This window comes from Chelon labrosus (assembly GCF_963514085.1).
Source record: "Chelon labrosus genome assembly, chromosome: 20".
Classification (NCBI taxonomy): Eukaryota; Metazoa; Chordata; class Actinopteri; order Mugiliformes; family Mugilidae; genus Chelon; species Chelon labrosus.
Window position 1 is genome coordinate 1,115,849 of NC_140353.1, and position 16,544 is coordinate 1,132,392.

The 16,544-nt window shown below is 43.1% G+C and overlaps 1 protein-coding gene across 1 annotated transcript in view; it reads right to left on the bottom strand.

Moving 5' to 3' along the window:
• Positions 1-9,711, bottom strand: part of mdga2a (MAM domain containing glycosylphosphatidylinositol anchor 2a) — a gene marked incomplete at its 3' end in the record, with an annotated part of 53,968 nt that extends 44,257 nt beyond the window's left edge. The window contains 1 exon segment of the mRNA XM_084569622.1: positions 9,630-9,711. Coding sequence (XP_084425748.1) covers positions 9,630-9,702 — 73 coding nt within the window. The 5' untranslated portion in view covers positions 9,703-9,711.
• Positions 9,712-16,544: the final 6,833 nt, after the last annotated feature.

The following is a 16,544-nucleotide window of genomic DNA, read 5'->3' on the forward strand; positions in this document are numbered from 1 at the left end:
TCGTTGATATGGAGAAGAGAGGTCGCCTGAAACAGTAGCTCCAACATTTTAACCCATTACAGATCAACGATGGGTTGAACTTTACTGTCACTTCCTCTGACTGTTGTTCACCTGAGTCAGACGTCGTCACTGCCCTCTGTGGCATCATGGTGACTTTAATGCTTTTATTTTGATACGCTTCACTCATTCTGTCTACTTTCAGGACTTCAGGAGGGCGAGCAGACAGGAGAGGACGTTTAGAAGGGCGACCAGGACGACACACTGCTGTAGGTTTGAGTCCACGCCTCATGTTACATGTTCAGCCTCTCTAACATGTGATGCGTGTGCGTGTCACATTGATCATAAGAGCTGTGGAAGAACTTTACACCGTCTCCTTGACGCAGATTTACATCCTTGGTGTGAATCAGTGTTTGCGCTGCAGGATGTGAAGAAAAACGTCTCGTATGTGGAATTTAATCCGTCATAACGAGTTCACGCTGATCGCTCCACAAGCTGTTACACTGCTCACACACTGGAAAGGTTTTTATTATTAAAAAACATAAATATTATGAAGTATTGCTCTTATAAACACATACTGCACAGAAGTGACACGATGAGTTAAAAAAATACCAGAGATACTTTAACTGCACTTGAGAAAAGATCAGATTTATTTCTCAGGATGAAATGATGAATAAGTACATTTCCCTTAAAACTGGAGGAAGTGCTGATGTTAAAGAGTCTGACTGCAGTAAATAATGAAATAATGAGAACTTCCTTTAATAAAACCATTTCAAACTTTTACCAAATGACACGATTCAATAAGATTTATTCAGATTAGAACCCAGAACCTTCCTGCTGTGATGCTAACCAATGCTAAAGGTTGCTAACACAAGCAAGTTTCCGTTTAAATACTTAATCTTATTGTTTGGGGATTTCTCTTTGGGATTGTTTTGGGGGGGGGGGGTCTTTTTGTGGACACTAAGTCTCTTTGCGGACATTTCTAGTCTTTTTGTGGACATGAGATGTCTCTTAGTGGACACTGAATGTCACTGTGGTCGTTGTGGACATTGTCAGAAGATTTGGTTTAGTTTTAGAGATCTATATGTGGAGGCACTGGAAAGTAGTACTACCATGCAACCCATTAGCATCACCATTAGCATCATGGCAAACAGGACGTGTTCAACTACTTTGTCTTCTTCTTTTGGGACATTAGGATTAAACATTGTGATGAGTCGATGTATTCCACACAAATCTATTGACTACTTTAACAAAGAGACAGAGGTTAAAGGTGAAATTATGTTAACAGCAGTTGAAAGCTAAAAAAAACAAAAACAATTTAAATTGTGATGTTGTAAATTAGAGGAGGAGCAGCCAGGAGGTCGATTCATCCAGACTGGATTAATTAACGTCAGATATCCAGTAGGAACGAGGTGACAGAAACAAATAACAGAGGTGATTTTATCGCCACGTTCTGCCCCTCGACTTTCATCCTTTTTAAAAAACGCTGCTGCAGAGACGAGGGCCTGGAGTTTATCGAACAGCTCTGCACATGAACAACAGATGTGTGTCGTGTCGCTGAGGATCAGCTGCCAGGCTTTCGGGAGTTTGCAAAGATCAAAGCAAGAGCAAACATTAACGTGCAGCGGCGTCACGGCGGCTCATCTTCAGCGGGAGAAATCCCACCTTGGGGAGACTTATCTCCCCCAGTGTGAGGATTAAGGCCATGTTTGGAGAATAATACGCAGCGTACAGTGTGCTTATGTAAGCTGACGGCCTGTGAGCTCTGCAGGCTCGTTCACTCTCAATCCACCAGCAGCCGCAGGAGGAGAAGAATCAGGTGGAGACGATCACTTCAGCAAGTTCTCGTCAGGAAAACGCTAAATGCTGCTTCACGGCTAAAGGTCAGGATCAAGAAGTTGCATTTGAATGCACCACAAAGACTATGGCCAACGACCAGATGGTACGAATGCTCTACACCTGAGAGGAAATAACTTCATACCAGGAGGTGGCAGTAGACTGGATTCATCGTGTGAAAGAGGAAACAGGAAGCGCTAGTGTTAGCTGGGAGGATAGGAAGCTAGGAGGAGCTACTGTTAGCTGGCAGGCTAGAACGAGCTCCTATTAGCTGGGAGGCTAGGAGGAGCTACTGTTAGCTGGCAGGCTAGAACGAGCTCCTATTAGCTGGGAGGCTAGGAAGAGCTACTGTTAGCTGGGAGGCTAGCACGTGCTGATATTAGCTAGGAGGCCAGGAAGAGCTACTGTTAGCTGGGAGGCTAGCACGTGCTGATATTAGCTAGGAGGCTAGGAAGAGTTACTATTAGCTGGGTAGCTAGAACGAGCTGCTATTAGCTGGGACGGAAGGAAGAGTTACTGTTAGCTGGCAGGCTAGCACGAGTTGCTATTAGCTGGGAGGCTAGGAAGAGCTACTGTTAGCTGGGAGGCTAGCACGTGCTGATATTAGCTAGGAGGCTAGGAAGAGTTACTATTAGCTGGGTAGCTAGCACGAGCTGCTATTAGCTGGGGGCTAGGAACAGCTACTGTTAGCTGGGAGGCTAGCACGTGCTGCTATTAGCTAGGAGGCTAGGAAGAGTTACTATTAGCTGGGAAGCTAGAACGAGCTGCTATTAGCTGGGACGGTAGGAAGAGCTACTGTTAGCTGGGAGGCTAGCACGTGCTGCTATTAGCTAGGAGGCTAGGAAGAGTTACTATTAGCTGGGACGCTAGCACGAGCTGCTATTAGCTGGGGGGCTAGGAAGAGCTACTGTTAGCTGGGAGGCTAGCACGTGCTGCTATTAGCTGGGAGGCTAGGAAGAGCTACTGTTAGCTGGCAGGCTAGAACGAGCTGCTATTAGCTGGGAGGCTAGCACGTGCTGCTATTAGCTGGGAGGCTAGCACGTGCTGCTATTAGCTGGGAGGCTAGGAAGCAACTAAGACCAGCTTCCCCAAACTAGTGGGAATAAGCATATCGGTGCAAGAGTTTTATAAATCCATATGGGATCTTTCACATGATGGATTTGAGTCTGTCCTGAAAGGTCGATGTTTAAGATGAACAGCTGCTCTGTGTCATTTAGATATTTTGGCCGATGCTGGTAAGTTGTTTTTACAGCTCATGTTATTTACTTCTGAGTAGCAGCGACTTCTTGTCCTGAGTCATGCTGCTCTTCCTGCTCTCCCTCCTCCTCCTCCTCCTCCTCCTCCGTCGAGCAGTCGGCCAGGCAGGAGACGGGAGGCGGGCCAGAATCGCTCCCAGTAATCTGCAGCACTCCATCCTCATTATGGCACATTAACACTTATTAACACAGTAAACCCTCAGCTAATGGCTTGATAAACACAGGAACATATCGGGAGGAAGGGGGGAGGAAAGGTGGGGGGGGAAAGGTGGGGGAGGGCAGTGGCGTTTCCACATCTGGGAGACAGAGGGTAATTAAGAAACAATTATAATTAATCCCAATTTCCCAGAGAAGGTAACGTGAGAACAGGTCAAATATGCAGAGTTAATGATTTTATCAAAAAGGAGGAGGATGTGAACGCTAACGTCTGCAGACGCCTCCTCACACCTTCACTCATTCACACCTTCACGCAGGTTTACTGGGTGTGTGAGGACACAACCACCTCCATGCTAGCAAACATCAATCAGGACGAACCTGCATCATCTTAGACTGAATCTTAACCTACTACTACTTTAGTATTTAAACTGTTTTATTTGAATCTTAATCCAAACAGATCCGTAACAGTAGCCTGAACCTAAAACTATTCATCTTAACCTCGAGCACTTCAGATTCTGCTTGCTTTCCACAGTGTTACTGCTGCTTTATTGCATAAAGTACCGTCGGGCCGAGGTCACGATAACCGAACATGCATGAGTGGTGTTAAAATGAATAGCCTCACACTAATTTTAACATTATTCGTTAAATCTAAACTTAGTGTAACAATAAACTGACGTTAATTTAACTTTAAACCTGACACTGATGGACAGAACTACAGAGTTTAGACTGACGAGAGTCTGCAGGTCTGAAATAAACCAGTCTGCGGCCTCAGTTGCATTTCACTGTAGCTTTAAATAAACTGTAAAGTTGTGAGTTAGAAGAGACAGACTGATGCTTCAAATGAACTGAACGTCTTCAGATTCGTGCCGAGGGACCGGATTAATCCAAACTTCGGGATTATAGGCGAACGCCGGCCGGCTCTCCGCTCGGCAGCGGCCCAGATAAACTCCGATGTGGAGATAATAAAGCGCCTGTGGTTGTTCTTTAGTGTGATTATGTCTGAGACAGTGAAGTGTGGAGGTACTAACCCCTCAGGACAGATAACACCTCGGTGTGTTGACAGGCTGCAGTGCGTAGAGCAGCCTGTAGGGGGCGCTGTGCGTGACTTGTCTGGGCGTCTTTTCTGTGGGTCGCAGCCAAAACAGTGAGCGAGCAGCAGATCAGCTGTTTGTGTTTGACCTTTTCCATCTAAATGAGCTTTAACTGGATCAAGAGTTGATGAGGCGGAAAATGAGCCCGTATGGCTGTGAAATCAGATCAGTATCACAGACGACAAATCAAACAGCACAGTGACAGACCGATGATGATGATGATGATGATGATAAAGAGGAGGCAGCCATCTGAGGATTACAGCAGCTGATCTGTGGGACTCTAACAGGGTTCACACTCGTGTCCAGAAGTCGTTTTTCTCTCTGAACAGTTTCAGTTTCATGAAGCTGGCCTGTCGGACGAGACGTTAACGAGGTAAAACTAATATATGATGATAAAAACTATGAGACGAGACTAGAATGTTATCTGATGTGATAAGATGTTATTTCCCTGTCATGTGATTGGATGAGGGGCGTTAGCCTATCTGATCTCAGCTGCCACAAGCCCTCTGGCTATAAATTATGTGGGAACAGCATCACCCTGACATTGATGCAGCCTCCATCACGGTCAGTAAACTATGAAGTTAAATTAGTCTCATCTAAGGACTTTACTAGTCTCCTCTTCTATCTGTGTCTGATCCAACCTTATAAAAGTCAGTGAAGGAAAGTGAAGAACTTTTAACAGACTGTAGGAAACACAGTGGTTACATGGAGAAGATGAATTCAGAACTGATTTATATATATATATTTATGTATTTAAATAAATAAATAAACCTATAATTCTTCTGTGAACTCTAATCTGTTCCTCAGGCCTCCACGTGTAAAAGACGAGTCTCCGCTAGCACGGCTGGTAAATCTTTTTATTTGGTTGTAGAGAGCAGCTGCTGCTGCACAGTCACTGTGGATTAGTTGTTAAATGTCCTGCTGATTTTACAAACCTTAAACACAGCGTGAGGTCCGTCTGACGCAACACTGAGCAACTTCTGCACTGGATCAGTTACACCACCTCTTCCTCTTTCTGGTCTTATTCAAAGTTAAAAGCTTCTTCAGAGTCTGGACTCCTCTAGACTCTGAAGGTGAGATGTGACCTCATCATCTGATCCTTCATGTCCTGCAGCGTGAGGGTCTAGTTTATAACCAGGACGTCCCAGAAGATGCTGGACTGAGATCTGGATGAATTTAGAGACAACACCTTGAACTGGTGGTTGTTCTTCCTTCCTCCTCTCTCTCTCTACTCCTCCTCCTCCTTTCCTTCCTCTTCTTCTTCTTCTTCCACCTCCTTTTCTTCTCCCTATCTTCTCTCCACCTTCTCTTGTTCCCCCTCCTCTTCCTCAGCCTTGTAGTCTTCTTCTTCCTCTTCCTCCTCCTCCTATTCGTCCTCTTACTTCTTCTTCCTCCCTCTTTTTCCTCTTTCTCCGCCTCCTCTTGCCCTCTTCCTCCTCTTCTTCACCCTCCTCCTTATCCTCTTCTTCCAAAGTGTTCATCTTGTTCACTAATATATCCCGCCCACTGACAGGAGCCTTGATAAACCAGATAATTAATAACTAAACTAAATCTCTTTGACGTCTGAGGCTTTAACTGACGGATCTAAAACAAACTGATTAATAAATAAATTAAAATAAAGTCTAAAATTACACGTTTAAAGTTCCCGTATCTAAAACTAAATACCAGATGTTGCAGCTGCCGCCCTGATCTCTCACTGCAGTGTTAACACTTATTAAAACCTTCTCAAATATTTTTAGAAGACCCGTTTTTAAAGACGTGTGAACCCGTGACCTCGGCTCTGTAATCTAATCAATCATCTGACTAATTGATTAACTGATTGACGGTCTCAGCTCTGCTCGTTCGTTAAGCCTCTGTTGAGCATTTCCGGAGGTCGCACTAAAAACCAACCAAACGACCAGCCTCCATTCACCAGATGTGGAACTGACACACAGATGTTGCATCCTAATCCCCTCCCTTCCTCCCTCCCCCCCCCCCCCCCCTTCCTCCCCCCCGTTGTATCTGAGCTGTCGACACGATTATTGGCAAAAAAACAAGTGGATTCTCCATCCCGGCGCAGTGACGTCAGACCAGTGAACTCTGCGGATGTAAGTAACGGTGGATGTGATGTAATACGCCTCCTCTCCCTCTAATCTCAGACATATAAGATTACCCATAATCTGCTGACGTCACACAACAGAAACTCTGCTCAACTGGGAAAACCCACACGGGAAACACACACAACGCTGTCGCTGCCATTTTATAGCGACACTCAGTCGTTGTGTGGAAGATAAAAAAGTCACAGAAATCTGCTTCAACACTACATATTAGTTCAAATGTGACGCAACAATCTGGATTCAAGAGGCAGCATTTAATCTGCTTACAGCGACGATTTATTAAATGTTATGTGTCCATATTTGTTCTGAATGATTGTTGGTTGGTGGATGTTGTTGTGTCCTCATTGGTTGTTTTAGAGAAAAGAACTTAACAGAGACTCCAGAGCAGCTGCTAATGGAGATGCTAATGGAGATGCTAATGGCTTCTAAAACGGATGGAATCTAAAACTAAACCAGGTAGATTTCCATGAACGTGAAGTGGGTGTTAGCATTTTTTAGCAGTGTTAGCATCACGGCATGAAGGTTGTTGGGTCTATCTGCTGTGTTTTCTCTCACACAGACACGACTGTTAGCTTCATGTTAGCATTATAGAAAAAACATCCTAATTATACTCAATAAATCTGAACTTTTGTTGTATACTTTGTAAAAGTTGTGTTATATTTTAGTAGTTGACCTAAAGATTAATCAATAATAGTTGATACCATCAACGTCGTCAACATCGTCAACGAATTTCAAATTTATTCATTAGTTTTAAATTCAAATAACTTTATTCATGACCAAAACAGCAACAGAGCAGAGTCGGTAGCAGCAGCGATAGGTTCTTAAAATAAAGTGCTTATTTTAAAGTGCACATTATCTCCCACTCCTAAATAACAACAACAACAACAAAGGATGAGGAACAGCTGCCCACGAGCACAAAACCTAAGCAGCTTATTCCCGTCAACATAACCAGAGGGAGAAATTATTCTAGATCGTCACGTCGGTCGCTGGAGTTTTGATTTCTTCAGGTACGGCACAGGAGGTCGGACCTGAAATATCTGATCTCTGTTACCAGGTGTGTTTCCATCCACCTGTTCATTATAATTTTTCACTCTCTTAACACGACCTACATGAGCCTGGACACGAAGCAGAGTGTATTTCACCTTGTTCTGTTATTTTTAGGGAAAGATGGAGGACGTCTGTTGTAAAGGTTTCAACATCTGAATTAAATTAAAGCTACAGAAAATACCTGGTTAAAATAAACTGTAATCTCCTCCAACAGGTAACAGCAGCTCTTCCTGTTTCTCCCTTTTGAATGAACTACTAAACAATGAGGATCATTTCGAGGCTTCCCTCACTCTGCAAACAACAAAACTGTGATGTGTAAATAGAGAAAATATTGTTCTTCTCATGCTCCTGAAACAGCGAATTCTCACAAAAAACACCTTTGCCAACAAATTGACTGTTTAAGGTCTATTTTAAAACTAGTGCTTATTTTTACCATTTCTGACAGAAACTAATCAGATGACAAGTAATAATAAAACCATCTTAAGCTTCAGGTTCATTTGAAAAGCTTGTCCTTTAATATTACGAACCCAAACCTTTTGTTTTTGTGTTTGTTTATGGTGTTACTCCAATATTTACAGTCGTGTTTTAATGGTTGTGTTTATTCTACTCATTTTTTATTTGTAATAACCCAAAAGGGGAAAGTCAGTCATCTTAAAGCTCTCTACTGTTTTCTTTAGTGTAATTAACAGAATCATTCAAGCATTGGTCAGCCAGCCGTCAGGCTCACACCAAACTGACTACAAAGATATATCAAAATACCACAAACTGATTGATGGAAGTTCAACTTATCAGACTCTATCTGCTGATGAAGACCATGACAGGCACCAGAAAGACCCAGAAATACTTTAAACGGGAGAGGGGGGGCAGTGAGAGGACCTTGAGCTTTTCATCTAAAGTAAAATATTAAAAACTCAAGTGGCTGTAGAGACACATCCCAAACTGATTTACGGACAAAAATGTTCACTTATTTCTACTGGGAGGAGAAACATCTTCCAGAGAGGGTTAGGGAGTTTATGGCAGCGTTGGATGACCAGAACATTTCTGGAGTAGAGAACACAAGGTACCAGCTACCCTCTCCACACTACATTAACTTTGACAGAAAGATTTATTGGACTGAATCCAGTCCACTCTAGGAGAAGACAAGGAAGACAAGGACAGACTTTAGAAAGACACAGGAGACCAACTCTAGGAGAAGAAAAGGAAGACAAGGACAGACTTTAGGAAGCTACAGGAGACCAACTCTAGGAGAAGACAAGGAAGACAAGGACAGACTTTAGGAAGACACAGGAGACCAACTCTAGGACATTTAGGACCAGATCAGGACTCAGATCAGCTGATACTCAATATTAAATGATCGGTATCGGATCGGGACATTCCTAGCGTTTTACTACTGACCATGTGATGTGGTTGAGTAGACATCGTGTAAGTGAACCTTTCTATCAAGCTACAGTTCATGATTTACTTCCATAAATCAGTTTGGGACGTTTCTACAGTGAATCGTGGTTTCATTATTTTACTTCTGACAAAAACTCAAGGTTCTCTCTCAATAGACAGAAGTTGCTCGATTGTCCTTAAGAGACCTCAGGGTGGAAATTTGACGTGAGGAGTGAAATTAGGCAACTAAATGTTCAGGCAACAAGAGGACAAGTGAGCAACCTCCACGTGCAGATGACGACCATGCAGCTGAAAGATCCAGAAATACTTTTAGTCTGGGTAGTAGGCAGTAAGAGGACCTTGAGTTTTTATTAAAAGTAAAATATTAAAACGTCATAGTGGTTGCTTCATTGTCCTTAAGAGACCTCGGGATCTAATGGCAACTAAACATTGAGGCAACAAGAGCAATCTCCATCTGCTGATGAAGACCATGAGATGTGGTTTGAAGGTGTCACTCTTAAAGATGAGGAATGAATGAATAAATGGACGGTGCTGTATTTTGATTTAGCGTTAATAATAATAATAATTAATTAAATAAATAAAGACTATTTCCAGGCAGAAGCAGAATATTCCAGCCGCCTACCTGTTGTGCCTTGAGGCCAGGTGTGAGTCCCTGACAAGGTCAACCTGGTGTCGGTGTTCCGTGTTTAAATTATTAAATTATTCCCATCACATTTATAAACGTTTTTTAATCATAGGTGTAATGACGTCCTTACCGTACACGCCCTGGCCGTGGACTCCCTGCAGGAAGCCGGTGAACAGCCACAGGAGACCGAACACTAAACCCATCTTCACATCCTCCTCTGGCCGCCGCGCTGCTTCGCTCCCCCCGGGGAGGACGTTGTCAGTTCGGTTGGCCGCCGCTGCTGCTGCCGCTCCCTCCTCCTCCTCTTCCTCCGCTCCGGCCGGCGTCCTCCCTCCTCACGGAATCCGGCCCGGTGACCGGTTCTCATCCACAAACCCAAAGCTTCCCTCCGACCACCACCAGCCCCCCCAGCCCCAGCAGCTCACCCCCCCCCCCGGCTCTTCTCTTCGCCTGGCCGCCCCCCCCCCCCCCCGGACCCCGGTCAGATGTGGCGGTCAGCTCCGGTTCCGGTCATACCGCAGCTAACGTTAGCTAAAAACGGGCAGAAACAGCGGTGAACCGGAGAACCGAGGAGCAGGTGCCTCAGCCGCGTCTCCTTGATGGTGACATTGTGGAAAAAAAACGTTTAAATTCAAGAACAAATGTTTTAAAAACTGTGTGGGTATCCTGCGGACCGGTGTTTGGAGGTTCCCCCGCCGGAGCTGCTGCTCCCTGGGTCACCGCAGAGCTGCATCCATCATCCCGAGGAGAAGCGGCACCAGCTCCGCGTCCGGTCCTGGCTGTCAGCGGCTCGTCGCGGCCCCCTCAGGCCGGGATGGAGGGAGGGAGGGAGGGGGGAGGAAGAAGAAGAAGAAGAAGAAGAAGAAGAAGAGGAGAGAGTCGTGGCTCCGTGATGCCGCCGTGATGCCGCCGTGAGCTCCGGCGAAGAAGAAGGAGGAGAAGGAGGAGGAGGAGGAGGAGAGGCGGTGAGTCCGGTCCGCTCCTCCGTGGGTTTTACCGGTCGGTCAGAGACGTCACCGAGCGAACCGAGCGGCAAAGACGCTGTCGCCGCTTTGCTTCGACTTCCGGTATCACAATTAAAAAATAAAACACCTTAGGCGAAACTTTTTTTTTTAAACTTAAAAACTGAATATTTAAAACAAATGTGTTAAAACAACGGATACTTTAAATAACCAAATGTTATTTTCACGACTAATTTATTAAACTATTTTGTCTGGCGTCACTCCTCTAAAGAGAAGGCGATTTTTATTTTTTTATATATTTTTTGTTCATTTGTTTTAAACTTAGAAATCGAGGCGGAACTAATCGTAACCGCTCTGACGTTCCACACGTGAATAAATAATGAACACACCTCGCCACGAAGCTTGAGAAGAGCACTCTAAACTGGAGCATTGTTTTGGTAAATGACTCTCAAAACCATCAAATAAGATACGTATGAAATCTGACGATGTGTTTGTGACTTGACGTGAGTCTCGCAAATGTTTGTTTGGTAAGAAATGGTGAAAATATTTTGTTGTTTTGGAATTACTAAAGTCTGGGCTTCTTGAGATGAAAATCATTTAAATAATTTGAATTTCAACAGCTAATGACACATAAAAGCAAATTGAATGCAATAGATAGATGAACAATGTTTTTGAAGTGCTCTTGTTGGGGCTAGCTCGTACCTGGGCTCCAGAAAATCCAGAGAGAGGAAACTTCCAAATAGCAGACATCAAGAAAATAATTTTTATTTTTTGGGAAGATGTAGAGGTTGAAATAACAAACACTAATTTTACATTTTAAACATTTTTTTTGCTGACTCTAATTCGAGGAAGTTAACTTTTTATCCATTATTTATAGATCCCTCAACTTTTTCAAACTGTAGGCTTTTATTTTGATGAGTAGATTTCTGACTGGTTTCCGGTCTCCACCGTTCAAACTGTAGTTGTCTTGACAACGCGCGAAGCCTCACGAGCCGCTGCTCTCTCACCGTGACTCACGAGACACGCAGAGCCTGTAGGCGGCACGCGCGGTAGAAATGACAGCCCTCACTGCGCACGTGTGCGATGTTCTTTTTATCTGCTTTGTTGAGGCGGGAAACGGAGAGATGGAGCTGAACGATGGAGGCCAGTTTACATCCAGGCTTCATCTCTCAGTTAAACTAAACATGGACGAAGATGACAAAAAAAAACAAGAAAAGGTTAGTCCTGGATTAAAATAATTATTACAGATGACGTTTGCCCTGGATTAAAATTAAAATTGGACGAAAATTATTCCAGCTAAACATAGTCCTGGGTTAAATCCCAAAGGAGTATAGCCTGGTTTAAAATGACTATTCTAGATAAAATCAGGCAGGTCAAAATGAATCCATAAAACGTTAGCCCTGAGAGACAAAATCCATATATTATTCCTGATATAGTTAGTCCTGAACCACAATGATTCCAAATTGAGTTAGTCATGGACTAAAATGACTCTAGATTAAATTATTCCCCATTTAAATTATTCCTGATCAAATCAGTCCTCAAATTCTCACTTGGGAACAGTGTGGCCTGGTTTCTAATTATAATTCCAGATGAAGTAAATCCCGGGCTAAAATTATTTCAGATTAAACTAGTCCTGGCTCAGAATATGTTCCTAATAAAGTTTTGCCTGGATTATTACAATCATTCAAGATAAAGGGGGTTCTGGGTAACACTTTCACCAAATAAATGTAGGTCTCTGTAAAAATTATTCCAGATAAAATTAGGCAGGTCAAAATTATTCCATAAAAAGTTAGCCCTGAAATATGAAAGCCATATATTATTCCGGAGTTAGTCCTGAACCAAAATGATTCCAAATTGAATTAGTCATGGACTAAAATTATTCTAGATTACATTATTCCTGGTTTAAATTATTCCTGATCAAATTAGTCCTCAAATTATCCCAGAAACAGTGTGGCCTGGTTTCAAATTATAATTCAAGATGAAGTTAGTCCTGAGGTTAAAATTGCTCAAAATTGTTGTTCCTAATAAAGTGTCACCTGGATTACCATCATTCAAGATAAACAGTGTTCTGGGTAACAGTTATTCCAGATAAACGTAGGTCTCTGTAAATATTATTCCAGATATGCATTTGAGATATAATTTGGTGGTTTTAAAATTATTCCAGATAATATTACTGAAGACAAAGTGATTCCTGGGTTAAAATTATCGTTTCATATAAGTCCTATAAAGATTTACAGCTGCAGCCCTTTAAAAATAAACCCAGCTATTTTCATTCTCCAACCAGAGCTGGTTGCAGTCTGGTCTCGGTTCTTGGAGCTGGAGCTCAGTGACCTGATAAAGCTAAAACTTCACTGCACCCAAACACCGTCTAAAAGAGGAACTTGACAATGACGCTAGCGTGTTTTCTCTACGCTGTCTTTGCAAGTTTAACCAGTAGAGAATGAGTAAACGCCTGAAAGAATAATTAAATAATGTGGAAAGCTTAAATAAGTGAAGAGACTTTGGTGTTCAGACCCCATTGAGACGTTATTATTTTAAAAGAGCAGCGACACCATTATCTGTGCTTGAATATCCTCAGATGACGTCTATACGCTGGTGGTTTTAACCTCACAGCTTGTGGAAATGAACCTTCAACCCTGAAACTTGAGGTAGAGACTTATTAAATGTTTGTAAGTTTGCCTGCAGACCTGTGAGTGTCAGCTCGAACAAAGGTAAGAGTACACCTGAAAAACTACTGAGCGTCCAGAGTCTCCCAGGAGCTCGTTAATGTTGTGTTTGTGCCGAGGCTTTTAACCTCAGAGTAGAAGAATAATGTGTCTGCGTGGAGGCTTCAACTCTTTAATGGAGCTCTGGCTCCTGACGGACGATCCAAGCGACTAATGGTCTGAAAAAGCCAGAGGACGAAGCAGTTAGTCAGAGATGACAGATGCTCTCTGCTGTTACCGGCAACGCCACAACACACAAAGCCAACGGCCGGTCAACGGTCGGTGTCCAGCAGTCGGTCGGACCTGTTTTCATCTTCATCCTCAGCTGATTCAGGAGAGACCGACTCTGTATGACGGCTTGTAGCTCTTCCTAGCTTTCTAGCTTCCCAGCTAATTGTAGCTCTTCCTAACTTCCTAGCCTCCCAGTTAATTGTAGCTCTGCATAGATTTCTAGCCGTCCAGCTAATAGAAGCTCATCCTAGCTTCCTAGCCTCCCAACTAGTAATAGCTCTGCATAGATTCCTAGCCACCCATCTAATAGTAGTTCTTCCCAGTAGCCTCAGAGCTAAAAAGTACCTCTTCCTGTTTCCTCCCCTCCCAGCCTATAGTAGCTCATCCCAACTTCCTAGCTTCTCAGCTAATAGTAGCTCCCCAAAGATTCATAGCCTCTCCCTAACTTTCCCTTACTGGTAGCCTCCGTGCTAAAAAGTACCTCTTCCTGTTTCCTAGCCTCTCAGCTAATAGTAGCTCCCCATAGATTTATAGCTTCGCAGCTAATAGTAGCTCTCCCTAACTTCCTAGCCACCCAGCTAATAGTAGCGCTTCCTGGTAGCCTTCGAGCTAAAAAGTACCTCTTCCTGTGTCCTCGCCTCCCAGCTAATAGTAGCTCGTCCTAACATTCTAGCTTCCAAGCTAATAGTAGCGCCTCCTAGCTTCCCATTCACTAATAAGCTTTGTGATCACTATGAGGACTGTTTGGGTTGGTTGGCATCTCTTCTGTGACTAGTTACGTGAAATATTTCAGTCTCTATGAGTGAAAAAAGCTGAAGATCTCGTTCAAACGTCGCTGCATGTTTCTCTTTATGCAACAGTTATATAAACAGTCAGATCTACTGTCAGTTCCTCCTCATCTGGAACATCTGTCCTGTCCTTCCTCCAGAGACCTGCTGCTGTCACCCCGAAATACCTCAGAGACAAAACTGGTTTACCTGAGGCTCAGAAGTTGGTCAGATTCTACCGCCACCAACAATTCAGAGAGAGAAGACATGTTAAGATAATATTTAATGAAGTTTTTGTGAAGTGAGGACATCCTTAATAAATCTTAAGTAATCCCAGATTTTCTTAAAAACCTCTTAAGAGTCACACATGAAGACTAGAGGTTCCACGTTAAAATGAGATCAAACATGAACAAAATGCAAACATTGACAATAATTCGCTTCCTCTGTCTCCGTCCTGAGCGATGAAACAAACTCGGTCCGTCCTCTCTTTGTTTCTGTAAATCCTCGCCTCCTTCGCTCTGACTCACTCAGTTTGTCTGAGGAGAACAAAGGGCGAAGAAAAGGCGCCGTTCTGCCGATGAAGCGATCAGTCGCGTCACTTTGAAAACGCTTGAAAGCCGAGAAAGTGGATTAAAGAGCTCAAACTATTCATTTCCTCTGAGGTTTTTGTTTTTGAAGGAGGCACAGCTGGAACTGGTTCAACATTTACCATCGTGATATCTGCTGTTTTAGAGCTTTCCACAAAAATAAGGACAGCAGGTATCTGGAGACGAGACTTATTACAAAATAAGTTTGATATAAAAGTTGCTTTTTTGTCCCTTGACGATAAAACTTCTCCTGATGTGCCCCCACTGTCATAACTTTCTCCTAAGTCTTCAACAGGAAATGAAGATAAAACCATTCATTGGAATAAATTAAATTAACTCAGAACAGGGAATAAATAAGATGAATAGATAATCTATTTTAGATACATAAGCCTTTATTGTCATTGTACAAAGAGTATCTGAGATTAATAGCGATACGTCTGTGCCAGACAGTCAATCAATGAAAACAAAAGACAGAATACATCTGTCTACACAGTAAAGTTTTTGCGTCCTTCAGAATTTTCTACATTTCTGTCTAAAAATGACTCAAAACATCCTGAAAGTAGACAAAGAGAAGCCAATAAAACACATGAAAGTGAAATATTATACTTGTGAATGTATTTATTCAAGAAAATTAATAATTTCTTCATATCTGTTAGTTGTCTCTTTGTTTCCAGTATCTGCTGTGACCTCCTTGTCACTAAACGTTTCTGGTAACTGCTGATCAGTGGTCTACAGCAGCTTGGAGGAATTTTAGCCCATTCCTCAGAACAGAACCACTTCAGTTCTGAGATGTTGGTGGGTTTCCTCACATCAACTGCTTGCTTCAGGTCCTTCCACAACATTTCTATTGGATTAAGGTCAGGACTTTGACTTGGCCGTTCCTAAACATTCATCTTGTTCTTCTTTAACCGTTCTTTTGTAGAACCACTTGTGTTCTTGGTTCTCGTTGTCTTGCTGCATGACCCAGTTTCTCTTCACATTCAGCTCATGGACAGATGTCCTGACATTTTCTTTTAGAGTTCACTGGTGGAATTCAGCTCTTTGTTGGTGGACCAGTCCTGTGGAGAGTAACAGTGTCCTGGAGTTCAGTGAGAATGAAAAGATGAAAGTCTCAGCTTTCTTCATATTGATGCTCATCAACATTCATGATCTCTGGAGAATTTAAACTGTTCTAGTGTTAGTGCCTTGCTCATTAACGTCTTCCTCTTCTGTTTCTCTTGTCTCCTTGGCGCTGCTCTTCTTCTTCTTCTTCACGTGAATTATTGACGGTGGCTTTGCCTTTGATCCGGCTGCCAGTGTGGCGTCCTTCCAGCTCGAGGAGCTTTTCTCTCCTGAGTTATGATCACCGGTAAAAAATAAATGTCCTGGATTATAAATTTAAAGCAGGAGAGCGAATCGATTCGGTTACCTGTGTTCAACCTGAGGGCTTTTATTTTAATCATGAGGAACTCGCGATAGACGACGGCGCCAGGATAAAACATCTTTTATTCATCGTCTCTGGTTCCCACCGGAGGAGGAACAGAAAGAGGAGCAGTTGTGATGTGACAGATCGATGGTGTTCTCTGTCGCTTTGCTGTCGATTCACATCCAAGTTCAAATGCACGGGAGGAGGAGCATGGTGTTGTCATGGCAATAAGCACTGATTGAGTTCAAGTTTGAAGGTTTCAAGTTTGAAGGTTCGTTGTAGTTAGGAAGAAGAGGAGGTAGAGGAGCATGAAGAGGAGAAAGAAGAAGAGAAGAAATAGGAGGAGGAGGAGGAAGAAGAGGAGCAGGAAGCATAGGAAGAGGAGATA